Below are 21,413 nucleotides of genomic sequence, written 5' to 3'. Positions count from 1 at the left end.
TAGGGCTTTTGCGGCCATTTCGATCATTCTGGCACCATCAGCACACAGGGATGTCGCAGGGCAAAGCCTAAGTGGGTTAAAACATTCCACAATGTAGCGGGATCCCAGGCACCAGCAAGCCTTGTGAAGGATCCAAAGGGACTTGAATTTGATCCTTGCAGCCACCGGGAGCCAGTGGATAGATTTTAGAGCTGGAGAGATGTGGTCCCTGGGCTTGAGGCCAAGGAGAAGTCTCGCAGTCCTATTATGGATTAGTTCAAGGGGGTGAAGAGGGGGAAGAGGCAGATTGAGGAAGAGGTGTTGCAGTAGTCCAGCCTAGAGAAAACCAGATCTCTGGAGACATTGAGTTTCTGGGGGAAGGTAAGGAAAGGGAGAATGTCTCTGAGCAAGTGAAGCTGAAAGTGGGCCTTCTTGGCAAGGTTTGTGATGTGAGGGGAGATCGAGAGAGGGGGAGTCAAAGATGACATCATGGTTTTTTAGCCTCACAAGATGGTGAAGGGAGTGGGAAACAGGGAGCAGGGTTCCAAACGAGAAGGATCTCCGTCTTACTGGCATTAAGACAGAGATCATTAGCTGTGCACCATGCCTGAATAGAAGTCAGACAGTCCGGAATGAGAGAGGAAGGTGGTAGTGGAGGGATGCTTGAAGGGGAACTGTCATCAGCATACCACTGGAAATGGTGAGAGGAGATCAAGTGGGTCAGAGGGGCAAGGTAGATGTTGAAGAGCCACAGCGATAGGATAAAGCCCTGAGGGACGCTGCAGGTAGAGTGAGGTGGAGGAGAGGAACAGGCCCAGTTGGGGAAGGTTGATTTAGATAGGAAGGAGGTCAACCAATCCAGTGCCAGATCTGTGATACCAAAAGAATCGCTGAGCCTCTATAATTAAAGGGACATGCCTGAACCTCACAGTACTCTGCAGGCATCTTAATCATCCCAGTGGTAAACTAGGTTACTAGTATACACTACTCCTAGTCGCTTCTTCCTCATCTTTGTACCATACTGTCGAATGGAAAACGTGGGTAAATGAGGGGAACTGGCTTACAATAGCCCATAAAGGCTGGGGAAGGGTTAGGTTGGTTTTCCATAGGGAAAGGGGATAGCATGTCTCGCCTATTTTATCCTTAACCCTGGTCGTCTTAAGTCTTTCTGGTGTTTCTCGAGTGGTAACATCTTTAAGCATTTTCCGGGTCAGTTGTATAGGCATAGCAATACTCCATGACGGCCTCTGGAATATAGGGTTCTCCCTGAAAGGGGAAATGCGGATTACTGTGCCTCGCTGGAGTACATCTCTCCCAATCCCCAAGGACCCTCCATTCAGGTGATCCTCCCTCGCTTCTCTACCCCTAGGGACAGGATCCAAGAGATGGCCTTTTCCTGGCCACCTGATAGGAGGAACGAAGGGAAGTAGATGGGAGGACACCCTCAGGTTTCTCAAAATTGGTAAATATTCATACACCATTCTATTTATTCCAAGGGTGAATTTGAATAAATGATTGATAAAGATTTCTTTGACAACATTTAGATGTTATTTTTTATATGCTTGGTGTGTAAACTAAAGGCCTAATAATCTTATTCTACTGACTAACTGGAATTGCTGTTGCTGGTCTCCATTCATAGTCGCCTGGGAAAAGGTTTCCATGGGGCAACATTTCCCCAAATGTGCAATATTCTAGGACTGGAGTTAAAATAGTAATTCAAACCCTTCTAGAATATGTGGGGGGAAGGCTTTTATGGGTGCAGGAAAAGAAATTGTTCAACTGGCAACTTTTTCCCAGGGGACCTTTTCACATAGAACCTTGTTGCTCTGTATGGACTCATTGAAGCAGTTTACTACTCACACTCTTCCTGAGAATAAGCTTTGACTGCTCTGCTACCTCAACTTGATTGGGTTTTGGCTAACATCTCAGTGTCTTCCCAGTTCACCATAATAGGGTGGCATCTCAAAATCCTACCACCAGGGCTGATTTTGTTAATCCATCTTAACAGGCACACTGTTGAGATAGTAACCAATTAGGCCTTTGTACAATTTGGACTATACAGCTTTCCGAGATTTGACTGGCCGACGAAAAAGAGCTTTTTTATCTTATTTTACTGGTAAAATGGCACCGGGGAATTTCATTAATTCTTAAGAGTTCCTTGCAGAACATGATAAATTCTGGGGAGCACCAAATGTGCACCCAATACAATAGGGGTCTCAGTCTTTGTAAGTAATGGAGAGCTATAGTTACAGGTAAACTTTATTCATCTTATCTTTGTGTATAAGGGAATGACAATGTTTAACCTTGATGCTTTGCCATTTGAAAATCAGTGCTCGAATGGATTGTGTCCTCCAACGTATTCCTAATCTATGACATGTAATGTCCAAAGCTGTGCTGCTTCGGAAACATTTTCGGCAGAGAGCGTCCTTGCGTCGTTGGCGTTGGGTCGATGACTCTTGAAGGGCTCAGTCGAGGGTAACGTCATCGGATATTATAAGCAGCACGCACGGCGCCCGTAGCCTCAATTCCGTTTTTTCCGCAAACGTGTTTGCTTCGAGAATTCGGCGCACCTCGCGTCTTCTACTTAGTATTGTGCGATTATGTCTTCTTCCACCCTGACGACCCCATGGTCTGGTTTCAAGAAATATCGGGACAGTGGGTCCAAGATGTCCATCACGGACCCGCATCGTATCTGCTTGTGGTGCCTGTGCGAGGACCACGCCATGGACGACTGCTCGAAGGGCCAGTTGTTGACTGCCACGGCCTTGCAGGAGCGTAAGGGGAAATTGAAGGTAGGCTGTGTTTCAAGCCCCGTAAATCAAAATCTACTGGTATGTCGACCGATGAGTCGAGAGTGTCTTCTTGTCGGAAGACGTCCAGGAGATCTAGGTCCCGGAGTGGTTTGTGCTACTCTTCGTCGAGGCGGTCCAGGAAGCAGCGTCTCTGTTCGCCATCCTCATCGGATGTCTACCCGAAGAAAATGTCATGCCCCACTAAATCCTCTACCCCCAAGGAGTGGGACTCTTTTCAGGAGCAAATGTTAGATATTTCAAGCTCATGGCACAGTTTCGTGCCGGCAAGGACCGGTCTTGGTCCGAAGCTTGTTGTCATGAAGTCAGGGGCACAGGCATACAGGGGTCGCATGCACAGGAGACCTGGGTGGGCACTGTCCTGGTGCCTTTGGCGCCAGGTTCATGAACAAAGGTAAACAAGAACATCCATTTGACACCAAAAGCCTTTATTATGGACATAGCACTCCAGATGCATTAACCTTGAACATTCCATCCATTAAGCAGAATGCATTAACCTGAACATTCTATTCGTTAAGCAGCCCCAAGTGTATTCTTGGGTGTGGCTGCTAATGGATTGCCTTCGGGTGTGGCAGGCAGGCTGAACCTGGTGGGCGTGGCTTCAGAAGCTCAGCTAGATAAGCTGCTCATCCTTAAGGCCAGTGCTTCGTGTTATTCTGCACTTGCAAGCAGCGTAACGCTCACCGTCGCCGGAGGTCAGAATTACCTTTGAAGATCCTGCTTCCTGCCAGAATACTTACCAACTGGGGGAAGCTGTTCTTACCGGTACATCTCTTCGGCGAGCCAAGTATTCATCTTTACACTTTCCGGAACTCCGAAATCTTCATCTTGGCACCGCAGCACGACACTCATTATCAACAGCAGCGCCTGCAAGGAGAAACCGAAGACAAGGTTAGACATTGACAAAACAGTCAGTTTAAGATTGTGCTTCGCCATACCTCGCGCTTTACCTTAAACCTTCGCTTACCTGCTGTCGAACATTGCGGTAGCCTCCAGCTTCCCTCCGGCTGCGCCTTGACGTCCCACAGCTGCATCTAGGCTGCGTTTCCATCTAAGGGAAGAAAACAGACCTTATTGCGGGCATAGTTAGGAGCAACCTATAACGACATTAAACAGAGCGAACGGCATCACAAAAGCTCAAGAAAGACTTGCCAATCTTAAGGAGAAGCATAGTCGCAGCTGGACTGGACTAATCCTTATCAGGGATCAGTGAAGGAACTAGATCCCATTCAACGCGCCCCTGCCAGAAGTGGCAGGACAGAGAACTTATCTTCCTTAATTCACAGATGAGCTTTATGGGCTGGCGTATGCTCACAGAAACCATACTTCGGGGTGAAGGGTTCGAGAGGAACAACAATCATAGATTGGCGCACACGCTCTTATCTCCACGCAGGAGCAGTCTCACCAAGTACCACCACTCACAGCTTTTCTACTGAGGGAGAGGCCTGAAGGGAGGTGATTCAGGTCCAGGGAGGGCTGCAACCGTGCCCCAACGCCTCCGCAGAGACCAGGTGAGCGTAACAGAACGCAAACCCTCTAATACTCTCTGCCTGGGTGTTATGGAAACTTTAGAAACAGATCAGTTAGCCCTCTTACTAGGGGAATTACGGGCTGAAGTACATGCTTCAAGACAGGAAACCAATTCATTACGGAGGGATCTTATTTTAACTCGAGAAAGAACTGACTATTGGCAAGACAAATGCTAGAAGCACAAGCAGGACAGGTTCCACTGCCTGGAATGAACAAATCTTCTCATTCTTCCACACCACAACAATGTACACCGGTTCAGGTGGTTCTTCTAGGAGCAGTGCCTCTAGCTCCTCCTGAACGCCTTATCGGTGACACAAACAAGTTTGCTGTAGTTATGAACCAATGTCATCTTCATTTCTTGTGCAGACCAGGAGCCTTTCCTAATGACCAAGCCAAAGTGGCGTTTGTACTCTCGTATTTAGGAGGTAGTGCGGCGGACTGGTCTATACCTCTGGTAAATCAAGATGACCCTTTACTCCGGAACGTTGGGAATTTACAACATGAGATGGAGAAATTGTTTGCCCGCCATACACAAGGACAAGCTCTGGACAGCGAGTTGTCACTCAGACAAGCGAATAAAGCTCTATTAACCTATATTGCAACTTTCAATCATCTCCTAGTCCAGACCAAAGTTTACGTACAACCTTGTGAGAATCAGACTAAACCACATGAACAGTCTAAGCCAGTACAACTTGGTGGATTATGAAGTCCCCTTACCAAAGAAGAAAGGGAAAAAAGAAGACAATAGCTTTGCTTATACTGTGGACAAGCAGATCACTTCCTCCATGACTGCCTGGTAAAACTACCCAAGAAAACGGTTGGGGCAACAGACAAAACTGAGGAAGAACAGAACTCTGGAAACGCCAATGCCCGGCAAGTGTAGGGGTCTGCTTGTCGAGCATTAAAAAGGAATCCATACAGACCTCACATCTAGCCCTTCCAGTGCTTTTGGTGAATCGCAAGCAACCATCATAAATACATGCCTTGGAGGCATATATTGATTGTGGAGCTGTGGGTAACTACATTGACCAAGATTTGGCTCTCCGAATAGGTCTTCCTCTCTGACAGAAGCAGAAATCGCAAAACGTCACTGCTGTGGATGGTTCTCACCTATCATCCGGCCCGGTGACACAATACACTGAGAAAGTCAAGCTTTTGTGTCAGGACGGGCATCAAGAGGAAATCACTTTTCGATCTCATCGGTGCTCCTCAGTTGCAGATGATATTGCGAATGCCCTGGCTGGAGACCCACATTGCTAGGATCGACTGGCGAAAACGAGTTCTAACATTTCCTCATGATTGTGCTGACACACGTTACAAAAAAGATGACACCAATCTGAAACCAAAGAAAGGAATCGTGTTGGGCCTCAACAGCTCCTTACCGCTTGAATACCAAGATTACCAGGCTGTCTTCAAAAAAGAGCAAGCCAACATTTTGCCCCCGCACAGACACTACGAATGTCAAATAGATTTTGTACCCGGAGCCCAGATCCATTGCAGCCGTATTTATGCTCTGAAAGAACAGGAAAATCCGCATTTTAGAACTTACCTGGATCCGTACCTGGCTGTCATGGTTGCTGACCCTCATGTCCCCAGCCCTCCAAGATGTCAGGTTGGAGCCAGGCCACGATCACCTACACGGCCCTCAAGGGCCTCTCCATCCCTCCAAAGACCCACTTGGAGTCAGACTTGGCGCTTGTGGCACTAGACTCACTCACTCCCATAGGATAACATTGGGGATTGGACTTGCAGTGCATTGATGGGGACAAGATGGATGCCCCCACATATTTCGGTTCCCAGAACTGCATGTGCAGTCTAGTCTTTTGGGTGTGGTTCAGCCCAGAGACACCTGGGATACCCAGAGACTATTTAAGCCACGCCCAGGCTGAGAAATATGCTTTGCGTTTTCTGCACCTGCAGCCTGACAGTGTTCGGATCGGTCTCCAGTAGGCCTGCATCTTTCTTTTGCGCTCAGCTCCTGCAAGAACAAGACCACCGTTAGGAATAGCCTTACCTTGTGGCGCTTCTACGCATCATCCATCGCTCCTTCTGTTCTGCGGGCATCTTCGGCGGTGTCATTCCCATCCCGGCACGCCGCTTCCAAAGGAAAAGGGAAAAGAACAGAAAAAAGGAATTAGTAAGCATTCAGCAAATCTTTGCTTATTTTTAAAGACTGTACGAGCTTCAAACTCTTACCTGAATCCCAGCCGCTCTGGGGGAACTCTGTCTCTGGAACTTCTCCTCCATCTGCAAGAGGGAAAAGACACTCCAGGTTAACGTGGAAACATCTACAGGCGCCGCATACCGCAATTACTCACCGCATTTCTTCATAACCGGCATCCACGCTGAAAACGTCGTGGCACCTAAAAGACACAGAAAAAGAACTCTGTTCAATACAAATACGAAAGGGTCGCATCGTGCTCTCACTCGTCCTCAGCGCTACTCATCTCAGCAGCACGTCGCCATCCCCGGACGCCGGCCATCATCTAAGGAAGGAAAGGGACGAAGTTAGAGAACTGTTCAAAAGACTCATTATACTTAACTGCCGGACTCTTGCCAGTGAAGTAACTAGGCAGCAACGAGCCCGCATCAATCGACGCGCCCCTGCGCTGATAGCAGGATGGAGAGCACACTTTCCAAGAAAACAAGGTGAGCTGTGGATCAAAGGGAAGAGTTGGACCCGGGGAAGAAGGGGTTCAAGCACACAAAGGCAATAGGGAGTTAACCTATAACAATCCTGTGTTTCAGGCCCAGTCTCCAGTCGAGTAGACTCAAGGGAAGGGTTCGAGGTCGTAAGAGGTCAGAACAGGCGGAGTGACGTTCCTGTGGATACCAGGTGAGCGTTACTCTGGCTAACGGTTTAATTCGCCCGTCCAAGTCACCTGCCTCCTCGCCCTTATTCTTCGTGCCTAAAAAGGAGGGGGACTTAAGAACTTGCATCGACTATAGAGCCATCAATCAGATCACAGTAAAAAATCGATATCATTTACCGCTTATACCAGAGCTCCTGGACCAAGTGAAACATCCCCATATGTACACTAAACTGGATTTAAGAGGAGTAAAAGAGGACGACGAGTGGAAAACGGCCTTCGGCACGAAATACGGCCTCTTTGAATACCAGGTCATGCCCTTCGGGCTATGCAATGCCCCCGCGGCGTCCCAATTCTTTGAATGATGTACTTCGTGAACTACTGGACGTTTGCGCTCGTTTACATTGACGACATTCTTATCTATTCAAACTCCACAGAAGAACATGCAAGCCATGTCCGGGCAGTCTTAGTGAAGCTTCGACAACACCAATTTGAATGCCAAGTTGGAAAAATGAGCCTTCCAGAAGTCGAAACTAGCATTCACTACAGCACCAGTCCTTCGACATCAACTACCAGACCTACCTTACATAGTTGAGACAGATGCTTCAAAAATCACCATGGGAGCAGTATTGTCACAACGAGACCCCGAGACAGGACAACTACACACAGTCGCATTCTGGTCCCGCACATTTTCAGCTCTTGAGTTGATGAGGAATCACAGATGAGGAATTACTGGCGATTAAGGCAGCATTCAAGGCCTGGAAACATTGCCTTCTAGGGGCGAGACATACAGTCCCTGTCATCACGGACCATCGTAACTTGCAATACTTGAAAACCGGCAAAGCACAATCCTCGCGCCAACTGCGTTGGGCTCTCTTCTTCGCGGAATACAATTATATTATCACTTATAGACCTGGAGTATGCAATGGAAAAGCAGATGCTCTATCACGCCTGAGTGAAGAGAAAGAGGCTTTTACAACATCCAACCCCGTGGCCATAATTCCTGAGGAAAGGATTCAAACCAGAATAGCTGCCATCACACGTGTGGATGACCAAAGAACCAGTTTGCAATCACTGATGTATCAATCAACACAACAGTAATGGCTGTTAAAAGGTGACCATTACACCATCAAAGACAATCTACCATATTTCCAAGGACGATTATATGTCCAAGACCAAGAACTGCAAAAGTAAATCACAAATGACCACGATACATTAGTGGAAGGACACCCAGGAATAGCCAAAACTCAGGCTAAGGTAAAACAAAACTACTGGTTGCTAACCTGGTGAAAGGACATCGCTCAATTTATTGAAACCTGCGGAGTCTGTGCACAACACAAGTCTCAGAAACAGAACCCTGCTGGCTTACTACATCCCTTAACAGTACCGCCAGCACCTTGGCATACCCTGTCGATGGACTTCATCACGTATCTTCCACCCTGCAAGGGATACAACACCATATTAGTCGTTGTGGATTTATTCTCCAAAATGGCCCATTTCATCCCCCTGAAGGGACTCCCAACTACGTCAACTCTAGTTTCTGTGTTCCTAGAACAAATTGTTCGATTGCATGGATTTCCATCAATATTAGTGTCTGACCGCGGAACTCAATTTGTTTCTGCCTTTTGGAGAAAGTGTTGTACGATGGCCAAAATCTATCTCCGGATGTCCACAAGCCATCACCCTCAAACTGATGGGTAAACTGAACGAACCAACCAAACTTTAGAGCAATATCTCAGGTGTATGTTGCAACAGTCTGAGGACTCTTGGAAAAATATACTCTGGATAGCTGAGTATGCATACAAAAACTCAGTTCACACAAGGACAGGGCAAACTCCATTCTACACTGTGCACGGAAGAAACAAAGGACATTAGTATTTGATCCACCCGATACCCTGGAAATGCCAGCCATAAAAAAAATGCATAAAACCATCACTCGGGTTCTTAAGGAGGCGACAAGGCATCTGATCAAGGCTAAAGAAAGACAAAAACTGTTTGCTGATCGACATCGGAAGGAAGCTCCCGCCTACCAGATTGGCGAAAAGGTGTGGTTAGCATCCACATATAGTCCCCTGAAGGGGCCAAGAGCTTTCCGCCCAAGATACCTGGCCCCTATACTATAAAGTCCATAATCCTGTCACCATGAAATTGGAGTTACCATCTCATATGAAAATTCACCCCGTATTTCATGTCTCCCTCTTCAAACCAATGAAACGCAATACACGGCTTAGTTCTCCGCCAGAGCCCGAAGCAATAGATGGAGAACTAGAATATGAAGTCAAATCCATCCTGGATTCCAAGGTGGTTCGATCAAAATTGTATTACCTAATTGACTGGAAAGGTTACGGACCTCAAGACCGAACTTGGGAACCCAGTGAACCCGTCCATGCTCCACGTTTAATCCAACAGTTCCATCGCAATAATCCCACCAAACCAAGACTGGGAGGAGAACCACCCTTGAGGGGGAGTGCTGTCATGGTCATGAAGTCAGGGGCACAGGCATGCAGGGGTCTCATGCACAGGAGACCTGGGTGGACACTGTCCTGGTGCCTTTGGCGCCAGGCTCATGAACAAAGGTAAACAAGAACATCCATTTGACACCAAAAGCCTTTAATATGGGCATAGCACCCCAGATGCATTGACCTTGAACATTCCATCCATTAAGCAGAATGCATTAACCTGAACATTCTATTCATTAAGCAGCCCCAAGTGTATTCTTGGGTGTGGCTGCTAATGGATTGCCTTCGGGTGTCGTAGGCAGGCTGAACCTGGTGGGCGTGGCTTCAGAAGCTCAGCTAGATAAGCTGCTCATCCTTAAGGCCAGTGCTTAGTGTTATTCTGCACTTGCAAGCAGCGTAACGCTCAGTCGCCCGATGTCAGACTTACCTTTGAAGATCCTGCTTCCTGGACATCCTGCTTCCTGCCAGCATACTTACCAACTGGGGGAAGCTGTTCTTACCGGTACACCCCTTCGACGAGCCAAGTATTCATCTTTACATTTTCCGAAATGCCGAAATCTTCATCTTGGCATCGCAGCACGAAACGCTCCATTGTCAACAGCAGCGCCTGCAAGGAGAAACAGAAGACAAGGTTAGACATTGAAAAAACAGTCATTTAAGGTTGCGCTTCGCCATACCTCATGCTTTACCTTAAACCTTCACGTACCTCCTGTCGAACATTACAGTAGCTTCCATCTTCCCTCCGGCCGCGTCTTGACATCTCACAGCTGCATCTAGGCCGCGTTTCCATCAAAGGGAAGAAAACAGAAGAGAGACATTACTGCGGGCATAATTAGCAGCAACATATAATGACATTAAACAGAATAAACCGCATCACAAGAACTCAAGAAAGACTTAACAATCTTAAGGAAGCATAGTCGCAGCTGGACTGGAGTAATCCTTATCAGGGATCAGTGAAGGAACCAGAGCCCATTCGACGCGCCCCTGCCAAAAGTGGCAAGACGGAGAGCTTATCTTCCATAATTTACAGCTGAGCTAATGGGCCAGCGTGTTACTCACCACTAGTGGGACAGGTCGGGACGTTGCTCAACCTTAAGGCACTAGAGGAGAGGGAGCTGCTCCGGTAAGTTTTTTAGTCCAAGCTGGTATGTTCTGTTACCGGAACTCTCAGAACCGGACCTCCTCAACTTGAGGAGCTCTTTAATGCAACACATCCCTTTGTTGTTAATACAATCAAAGGAATTGGTTACCCAAAAGAGCTGGGATACCCACACCGCTACACCAATGCTGAAAAGGTCAAAATGCAGAAAAGTCTTACCCTAAAGAAAGTGGGATCTTTGGAGTGCTTTTGGCTCGTTAAGTACGGCTGCCGGATAGTGCTGCGGTCGCAGAAGGACCCCAGTGGAAGGCAGGAATGAAGAAATAACGCCTGAGCGACATAGGATGTCGGCAAGCAGACAGAACCGATGCCATACCAAGAGTATCGTCAAATCCAAGGAATAGGACAGAGAATAGTCGAGGGACGTAATCCAAGGCCAGAAGTTAAGTAGAAATCCAAAATTCAAGAAATGCGGCAAAGGAACGCTAATTAGAAGCAGCGTTGTAAAGTGAATCAACCTATTTAAAGCTCTTCGTGTGCGTGGGGGCGGAGCCTACATCGCACTCGTCACCAACGGATCACATGACCTACCTGGAACCGGGAAGCAGAGTGTCCGCGTGTCCATGGCAACCTCCAGCGCTGCCATAAGAGATGCAGAAAAGCGACTGCGTGGCAGTGGCAAACGCAGGGCTTTGGATGTAACACAGCGTATGCTCACAGAAACCGTACTACAGGGTGAAGGGTTCGAGAGGAACAACAATCAGACTGGCGCACTCACACTCTTATCTCCACGCAGGAGCAGTCTCACCATGTACCACCGCTCACAGCTTTTCTACTGAAGTAGAGGCCTGAAGGGAGGTGATTCAAGTCCAGGGAGGGCTGCAACGGTGCCCCAACGCCTCTGCTGAGACCAGGTGAGCGTAACACTTGTGCGCCCTCGGGCCCGGGTAGTCGGCACAAACATCGGGAGCCATCGAGGTCCCGTTCGGACAAGGCATCAGGGGATCGCCAGAGACGTGCCAGGTCACGGTCTTCGTCTCCAATGAAACCGGCGAAAGCCTGTGACGTTGTCGAAGGTGTCAACACTATCGGCATCATGTCAGTCAAGTGAGTCTATCAGGTCTTTACCCCCGATCAGGCCTTCGAAGACTTCGGCGCCTTTGTCGACGCAGACGCCGTCGGAACTGTCGACACCATCGTTGCCTATTGGGCAGAATTTACCAGTGGAAGCCCCTGTGGCTGTTGCACCTCCAAGGAAGGCTGCTGCTAAGTCTGTGAAGCCTGTCCCTAATAAGCGGTGTACTCCTCTCCCTAGGAAGGAGTTCTTTCAGTCTCCAGAATATATTGGAAGAGGAATAGGGGTCTGAAGAGGAGAATGTGCCCTTTTAGTCTTCCTTACGGGACGCCTGGTGCTCCAGTGTGTCTAATTTCCGGGGAAAGTCAGATTGAGGATCTGTCAATCCTTGCATGATGCCAGTGGCCTAGACACATCTCCTGAGATGGAGTTTGGTAAGCACGAACCTGGTGATCATGCCGAATCTTCCTATCGGAGACTGATGTTGAAGGTTGTAGAGTACCTGGGTTGGTCCAGGCCTCCGGTTGCTTATGATCAGCATGACCATACCGACATCTTGGATCAGGGTCCGTCCACTGACCCGGTGTTGCCATTTCATGTGGCTTTGCAAAAGACGGTGACTGCTTCTTGGAATGCCCCGGAGTCCATTTCGGCGGTTAAAAAGTCGTTGTCAAAGAAATACCACCCATCCAGTAGAGGCCCGGCTACCTGTACACGCACCCTACTACCGAGAGTTTGGTGGTCCAGGCGGCTATGTCCACCTCAAAGCAGGCAGGGTACCCTACCATCCCTCCTGATAGAGATGATAAATGCATGGAGGGATGGGCGCGCAAGGTATTTTCTGCTGGGAGTATGGCGCTGAAATCGGCCAACTCCACCTGTGCCTTGGCAACATTTTCGCACTCTGTGGAATTGTATTTCGCTTGCGGCTGAGCATATTCCCGAAGGGCAGCAAAGGGATGGCTTTCTAGCCATTGTGCAGGATGGCAGGGTTGCCATGTGTGAATCCCTTCAGTCTGGGTTGGACACTGCGGATAGTGTTGCAAGGTCCATGGCAACGCGCACTGTGGTGCGCAGATTTGTGTGGTTGCGGAAGTCTGGTTTTGCACCCGATGTCCAGGTCCATATTCTCAACATGCACTTTGACGGGTCGCATCTTTTTGGCAACAAGGCTGAGGAGAGCCTTGAGAAGTTGCAGACCTCCAAGGCAGCTGCCAGTCTTTGGGTGCATCTGTCCGCCAACCTCAGCCTTTTTGTCCTAGGTGACAGCAATGGAGGGGTGGTTCCTTTCGCTATTACTCCTAATTTGGAAAGAAGAAAGGGATGGCCAGTCAAAGGGGCCAAAGTAAGTCCACACGTGGTGGACGAGGTAGAGGTACCAAAGCCCCTCAGGCAGCTGCCTCTTTGCCATCGGGCACTGCCGCTGCTAAACAGCTCTGAGGCCAAGTCTGATTGTTCTCCGGTGGGGGGCAGGCTGTCATAGCATCTCGAAGAATGGCAAGCCATTATTTCAGATGCGTGGGTCTGGATACAATAGCCCACGGTTACTGCCTCCCTTTTCTACAACGGCCTCACGACAATCCACTGGGGAAACACTCTTTGAAGGTTCCGCTCCTTGTGCAGGAGATTATAGCCCTGCTGGAGAAAGGTGCTATAGAACCAGTGCCTGTGGCGGAGTAGAACAAGGGCTGGTATTCCCCTTATTTTTTTTAGACCCATCCTGGACTTACGATACTTGAACAACTTCCTCAGAAAGTACAAGATGGCCACTCTTTCTCAGATTCCTCAGGCCCTCCCAACTTCGGGATTGGTTGGTGTCATTGGACCTGCAGGATGCTTATTTTTATGTGCCGATCCATCTCAAGCACAGGAAATACCTCAGGTTTGCAGTTGGCGGATCCCGCTTTCAGTTTCAGGTCCTGCCATTCGGGCTCACCTCCGCCCCAAGAGTTTTCACCAAGCTCATGGTGGTGGTGGCAGCGCATTTCGGGAGAGGGGACGTTCACGTCTACCCCTACCTGGATGATTGGCTGATCAGGGCGTGTTCTCCCGAACAAGCCTTGTATCATCTCAACGTCCCCTGCCACGCCCTTCACAAGCTGGGCTTCTCCCTCAACTTCAAGAAGTCACATATGACACCATCCCAACAGCTCCAGTACATAGGGGCTGTGTTGTACACATCCTTGGGGATGTGCTCGCCACCCAAGGTGAGGGCTCATCACATTCTTCAGATGGTAACAAAATTTCAGCAAGCCCAATATCTTCCGGCTTTCCAATTAAGATTCCTCAGCCTCATGGCATCCTACATTTTTCTCGTGCCAGAGGCCCGCTTGAGAATGAGATCCCTTCAGTGGGCTTTACGGACTCAATGGTCCCAGTTCTCGGGCAGGATGTCGGATCTCCTTCATATTCCGCTCTGTCTCGCAGGAGCTTGTGTGGTGGGCCGACGAGAAGAATTTCATGAAAGGAGAGCCTTTTTGGCAGCCATGGCCGGATGTCACGGTGGTGACGAACGCTTCCCTGACAAGGTGGGGAGCTCATGCAGACGATCTGTCCATCAGCGGTTGTTTGTTTCCATCAGATACCAGACTTCACATCAATCTTTTGGAGCTGAGAGCCATCAGCCTGACGCTGAAGGCTTCCCTGCCATCTGTATGGGGGAAGAATGTCCTGATAATGACGGACAACACGGTGGCAGTGTATTACCTCAACAAGAGAGCGGGTGTAGGGTCACTGCCTCTGTGCAGGGAGGCAATGCAATTCTGGTCCTGGGCAATATGAGAAGGAATGTCCCTATCAGCGCTTCATCTAGCCGGCAAGGAGAACATGGCGGCGGATGCTCTGAGCAAGCAGCGCATGGTCTCCCACGAGTGGGAACTAGCTCAGGAAGTCCTTCAGGAGATCTTTGCCCTTTGGGGAACCCCACAGGTGGACCTGTTCACGATTGGTGCCAACCGGAAGTGCTAAAGGTACTGCTCGAGGGAATTTCCTCAGAGGAGCTCTAGGAGACGCGTTCGTCGTGGAGTGTCTCTTCCCGGTACTGTACGAGTTTCCTCCGATCCCCGTCATACCTCAAGTTATCAGGAGGTTGAGACGGTCTGGTACCTGCATGATGGTCATTGCTTCGTATTGGGCCAGGAGAGCGTGGTACCCAGACGTTTTAGAGATGTCCATCTGTCCTCCAATGCGTCTTCACCAACGAGAGGATCTTCTCTCGCGAGAGGAAGGTCGGGTTCTCCATCCAGAGGTCAAGACTCTCGACCTGACTCATGGTTTCTTAGAGGCTGCGATATAGGAATTGGGACCTCCGGGATGACTTGATGGAGGTGTTGCTTCCGGCTAGGCGGCCGGCAACAAAGTCCCTGTACCGTTGGCGTAAGCTTCGCAACTGGTGCAGAGGAAAGAATGTGGATCCTTTTCAGTGCTCTATTCCAGAGGTTCTATCCTTCTTGCTTTCTTTGGCCCACAAGGGTCTTCATGTGGGCACCATTAAAGATTATTTGGCAGCGGTGTCTATTAAGCGCTTTTCAGAAGAATGCTCTTATTTTAAAATTCCACTGATCACTCCGTTTTTGAATGGGCTCACAAATGTGTTCCCGCCATCCCAGTTTCAGGTTCCGGTCTGGGACCTTCATTTGGTTCTAAAATTTCTGATGGGTGCTCCGTTTGAACCTTTGCACTCTTGCCCATTAAGATTGTTGACACTTAAACCTGTTTTTTAGTTGCAGTCACATCTGCTAGAAGAGTGAGCGAGTTGCAGGCAATTTCTTCTAAGCAACCCATTACTTTGTTCCACAAGGACAGAGTTGTATTGAGAGTACGTCAGTCCTTTTTACCTAAGGTTGTGTCAGAATTTCATTTGAGTCAGAAGGTGGTACTCCCTGCTTCCTATCCCCCTCCTTCTCCTCCTCCTCCTCATCCTAGTAAGGAAGAGGAAATGCTCAATAGGTTGGATCCTCAGAGCCTTGAGCTTTTCTCTCCAGGATGGCTAAGCTCCGAGTGGACGACCAGCTCTTTCTGGGGAATGCTGGACACCATTTAGGGCAAGCTGTTTCTAAGCAGACCTTGTCTAGGTGGATTAACCTCACTATTTTTGGAATGCTACTGGTTGGCTGGTAAGGACCCTTCTGAGGGTTTGCGGGCTCTTTCCACCAGGGGCATTGCTACTTCGACAGCCCTCCAGAGGGGGGTGCCGGTAAAAAAAAATGACGCTCCAACGTGGTCTTCTATACACGTTTGTTAAGCATTACTCCCTGGATACTTCCCATGCTCAGGATGTTGACTTTGGAAAGGCAGTGCTTTACTCTGCCATTTAATTGGATAGGTCTAAATTCTTTTCCCTCCTCCGCTCATTATTACTGCTTTGGGAGTCTGTCATAGATGAGGAATACGTTGGAGGACCCAATCCATTCAAAGAACAAGTTACTTTCCAAACTGGTAACGTTCTTTCGACTGGATGTTCCTCCAACGTATTCCTCATCGCACTCCCAGCCTACCCCTCTCAAGAATTTCCCATGCCGTTACAACTTGCGTCCCGCAAGGCTAAGTGCAGTCGATGCTGTGTTCTGGGCATGTGTGCCACATGTTGTGAGGGGGAAAAAATGAACTGAGGCTACGGGCCTGCGTGCTACTTATAACATCCAATGACGTCACCCTCGACGGAGGCCTTTGAGGGACATCGACCCGACGTCATCAATGCAAGAACGCCCTCTGCCAAAAAATAAATTCCGAAGCAGCACAGCTGTGGACATTACATGTCATAGATGAGGAATATGTTGGAGGAACATCCAGTCGAAAGAACGTTACCAGTTTGGTACATAACTTGTTCTTTGCTTGCAACATGGTCATTGCCCAGGTCTTAATGTGGCCCGATTGGGACACTGGGCATTCCCTGTACACCGCTTCCATTTTGATGCACACTTGATTGTGTTGATTCCATCCAACTGGTTACTCTCTCCTGCGAGTCTGAAACGATTCCCACAGATGATATACATCAAATTCACAAAACCAACTCCATATGAAAGTGTATATTATAAGCTAAACTGTTTAGAATGACTTTGCACCTTAAACAGGTTACTGATTCTCAGTCAAATGTTCAGAAAATGCCTACTCAACCCACTGGCATGTAAAGGTAAGGCAAGGAAAACCTCTGTACCTGGAGAAGCCAATGGGAGAAGGGTTTTTTCCGGACAGATGTCCAATGTGCTCATTAATCCATTCAGAACCACTTTCAGGATTCATTTATCCCTGCTGGCCTTCTGATCAACAGTTTTTTCTGATTGTTATTAAAACATTTAACTTTAAATATGTTGTATTTTATTATTCATACCTGATGGTTTTTATTTGTACACAATGTTATGCACTTATCAAGGAATTCTTGGCCTTGCTAAAACTTACTTATAATTTACAATTCTTTTTATTTCCCAGGATCCAGTATATTGGACAGAGCAGTGATCGAGCATAACTTATTGTCTGCTAGCAAGCTATATAACAATATAACCTTCGAAGAACTTGGTGCTCTTCTTGAGATTCCTGCTGCTAAGGTTTTCATTTGTTTTTTTTTAAATAAATATTTTGGGTTGGTTTGAATGTAGTATTAGAATGAAGTATTATAATGTGGTATTAGATTAAAAAACCTGATATGTAAAATGTGTCTATGAAATGCAGGTATTGAGGTCAAGTAATTGACTACTGCTAGTGATTTTGTGGTTTGGAAATTTCACTTGTGGCTAATTGGGGGGCAGATGGGGTGCGAGAAACATCTGTTTACTACTTATCACAACTGGAGTCCGAAGATGGCGTTCAGTGACAATCTTTCTGCAGTTTCAGGTTTTCTCTTTAAACCAAAAAGCAACATGCATTATGGCAGTCTTCACAAACTAAAACAAGGGTTAAAGTAATGTTTTGTAAATCAGCAATTCATCTTCTGCTGGTTGATGCCTGCAATCTGATAACTCTTTATTTAGTGAAAACATTGGAAATCCAAGTGGTCTGTAAAAATAGAATTCCTACGTCCTGTCCCCTTTCATTCATACTTTATGGGTGTCGGTCAAATGGGAATGGGACCCAAATACATTTCCACAGCAAAGCAAAAGATTTCCTCCACATTTAAATTTTGGGGTGGAGTCTGTGCATGCATGTCTACTCCTCTCACCAGTCCGCTTTTCTGCACAAAAGGGGGAGGCTGAACAGCAAAGTGCAAAACAGCATTAATTATTTTCTTCCTTTTTGTTTTGGGCTGCGCCCGGACACTCGTTGGTTCTTCCCCATATATGTTCAGTTGTGCTACCACTTCAGCACAGGATCTACCCGCCATATGTTTTAGAGTGCCTCGGCCCGAACATTGCTGGGATGCATGCACGACCTGTGATTTTCACACCAGGTGTTCAAGAAATGGTAGGTGCTGTAGGAAGACCTTTTTTAGCACCTCAAGCACCTTGCGCCAAGAAGAGACAAGGTAGGTGATGTTCCCTTTTGTTCTGCATCCAGGCATGGAGACTCAATCTTGAGCGTGTTTGTGTCCGGGAGGGCCCAGTCAAGGCTTAGTACATGAAGTTTGCCTTCTTCATGTACTAGGGGCAACCCCAATGCCTCAAAGGTGGCTCATACCAGCATTCACGCCTGTTAAGACATTTTTTTTTTGTTTTTTTTAAATTTTTGTTCAGAGAGTTCAACAGTACTAAACTGGTTGGCAGTTGGCGAAGCACATCGATCACAACAACATATACACATATTAACAGTATAGATTGCACGTTTTCACATTGCATAACAGTACTAGAGCGGCAACGTCGGATTATCTTCTTCATCAGATAACATATCACATAAATATAGCCTGAACAGTGCCCATATATCTTTGGGACGGCATCTCGATGGCAATGTTATAATAAATTGTTCCTCCAGTTCTTTAATCATTGACAAGTCTTTCAAAAAGTCCAGCCGCCTTGGAGGATGTTCTGATTTCCAACATTTCAGTATATTACGTTTTGCAACCACACATGCCAAGTTAAATAATCGTCTAGTGGTGGTAGCGGCTTTACCGATATCCCCAAAGAGATATTTCAGTGGGGAAGGTGTGGCAGGTATCGCCGTGATGTCTTCCAGCATCTCCGCCACTTCCCCCCCAGAATCCAGTGACCGGTGGACAGGCCCAGTACATATGATAAGAGTCTGCATCAGGGGCATCGCATTTAGGGCATTTTCCTGTGTGACCTTGTACAAATTTAGCTAATTTAGCTGGGATATATTGTAGGTGGTTAAGAACCTTAAACTGAATGAGCCGAAGCCCTGAGTTCATGGATACATGTTTGGTCAACTGGCAGTATCTCAACCACGTGTCTTCACCCAGTTCAGTCCCCAGGTCCCGTTCCCAGTTCCCTTTAATATCATTGCTTGACTTGGAGTGTGTTTGAATAAGGCTATAGTGCGCAGACAGACTTTTACTATGTCCACCCGGTTCTGTCATGGCTGCAATACATTCATGTGTGGCCGGTTCCTCTGGGAACGAGGGCCATTTAGCGGCAAAGGCAGCCCTCATTCTATGAAACTGAAATCGCTTAAGGTGATCTCCACCCACCGGCCCAATAAAATCGTCAAGAGCACAGTATTTCCCTTCCGGAAACATATCTCGCATTCGAAATTGCTTTTGTGGGTCCCAAGCACCCTGGAGGGCCCTATCAAATGTGGGGCTTATGGCTGGTAAGTTTCATAGTGGCACTTCTGGGTCATACGGGGTTGTAAGGGCGAGCCTATTGTATATCATAGACCATGCGCATACAGTGGCGTTGACAGGGTCATATTTGCATGGCTCTTTTCGTTTAAGATCAAACATGACCGCTTGTAGTTCTATAGGGGAAGCTGCAAATCTTTCCAGGGGAATGTGTGGAGCAGTGTCTTCCGGGTCAAACCAGTGTCTCGCAAAGTGTGCCTGAGATTTTAAGTAATAAAGTTCAAAGTCCGGGGCTGCAATCCCACCCTTTTCAAAGGGTTCTATCATTTTGGACCATTTCAACCTAGGCGTCTTCCCTCCCCATACAAAAGTGGTAGTTAGAGTGTTTATTAAAGAAGGCTCTGCCCGGCCAGATCGGTATATTGCAAAAGAGATATAGGAGTTTGGGTAACACAGTCATCTTAAGTAAGGATATTCGCCCATATAGAGATAAGGGGAGCCTATTCCAGGATTGTAGTTCAGCTGTAAGGGATTGTAAAAGTTCACCGTGATTTTCCGTGTACAGTGTGCTCCAGTCTTTTGAAACCATGATCCCCAAATAGCGGATATGTATAGGTGACCATTTAAATCAGTGTGTATCCGACATTTCTCTAGTACTGGCCGTGAGCGGGAACAGTTCCGACTTGGATACGTTTATTTTGTATCCCGAGTATTCGGAGAACGTCTCAACCTCCAACATGATTGGCCCTAGGTTTACTTCCGGGTTCCTAATGTATAATAGGCTGTCGTCCGCATATAGGGAGATGATTTGCGGTTTCCCAGTCATGCGAAGGCCTCTACATGCATGGTTTTGTCAGACATATTCAGCCATGGGTTCTATGGTAAGCGCAAAAAGGATTGGGGGTAAGGGGCAGCCCTGTCTTGTGCCTCTACCCAGACGAAACAGGGACGACATGGTTTCATTAGTTAGTATTTTCGCTCCCGGGGAGGTGTTACAGTAGCTTAACACAGTTGACAAAGTAGCTTCCCGACCCAAATCTCTCAAGGACCTGAAACAGATAGACCCAGGAGACAGAATCAAACGCCTTCTCGGCGTCAAGGGAGGCCGCCACCGCGTCTGCCGCCGGATCTATATGTGCCATAACTCCGAAGAGTCTGCGCAGATTGAGAGCAGTAGACCTCGTTGGTACAAAGCCCGCCTGGTCGGGATCCACCAGTATGGGCATATAGGGCAGCAGTCTGGTGGCCAGGATTTTGGCGAAAATCTTCGCATCTGTGTTAATAAGCGAAAGGGGTCTATATGACCCCATGTCCTGAGGGGGTCTACGAGGTTTAAGCAGAACAGTTATGACTGCCTCTCGCATGGTGTGTGGTAGTATACCACATTCCATTGCTTCTTCCCACACTGTCAGTAAAAGGGGGGCCGAGTATGTCGTGATATTCTTTGTAAATTTCGGTGCCGAGTCCGTCAGTACCAGGGGCCTTACCAGTGGTTAACGCTTTTATTGCCTCCGTAATTTCATCGAGTGTTATGGGGGTATCCAATAACATACGCGTATCAGAGGTCAAGGTCGGGAGATCAATAACATGCAGGTACCTTGCTATTTCTTCTTTAGTTTTGGTGTCTCTATTAGAGTATAATGTTTTGTAGAATGCAGCAAACATGTCATTAATTTCTTGTTCACCATTTACTACGTCCCCACTAGGCGCCTGGATTGCTGCTATAGGGGGGTGACCATGTTCGGCCTTGAGCATCTGGGCCAGAAGTTTTCCTTCTTTATTACTTTCCCCATATCTACGAGCTCGGATCGGGGCAGCCATATACTGTACCTCCCTTGCAGCAAGTTTATTAAAGTCTGCCAATGTTGTGTGGATATCTAGAAGGGCCTCCTTACTATGTGTACAGGTGTATTCAAACTCCAGGAGCTCGAGTTTGGCTTCCGTGGTGTCCAACTCTTGTCTGACTGTTTTAAGTAAGCCTGTGG

General features: G+C 47.7%; 1 protein-coding gene across 2 annotated transcripts in view; it reads left to right on the top strand.

Moving 5' to 3' along the window:
- The window catches only part of COPS4 (COP9 signalosome subunit 4), a 785,196-nt gene that overhangs the window by 537,971 nt on the left and 225,812 nt on the right, over positions 1 to 21,413 (top strand). For both annotated transcript variants that reach the window (XM_069626120.1, XM_069626121.1), the window contains exon 8: positions 17,190 to 17,305. In XM_069626120.1, coding sequence (XP_069482221.1) covers positions 17,190 to 17,305 — 116 coding nt within the window. The remainder of the gene's footprint in view (positions 1 to 17,189; positions 17,306 to 21,413) is intronic.

Source organism: Ambystoma mexicanum, chromosome 6p (assembly GCF_040938575.1).
Source record: "Ambystoma mexicanum isolate Mex_15411 chromosome 6p, UKY_AmexF1_1, whole genome shotgun sequence".
NCBI classification, from domain to species: Eukaryota; Metazoa; Chordata; class Amphibia; order Caudata; family Ambystomatidae; genus Ambystoma; species Ambystoma mexicanum.
Note: the sequence above shows the minus strand (reverse complement) of the source record. Positions and strands in the feature narration are given on the sequence as shown.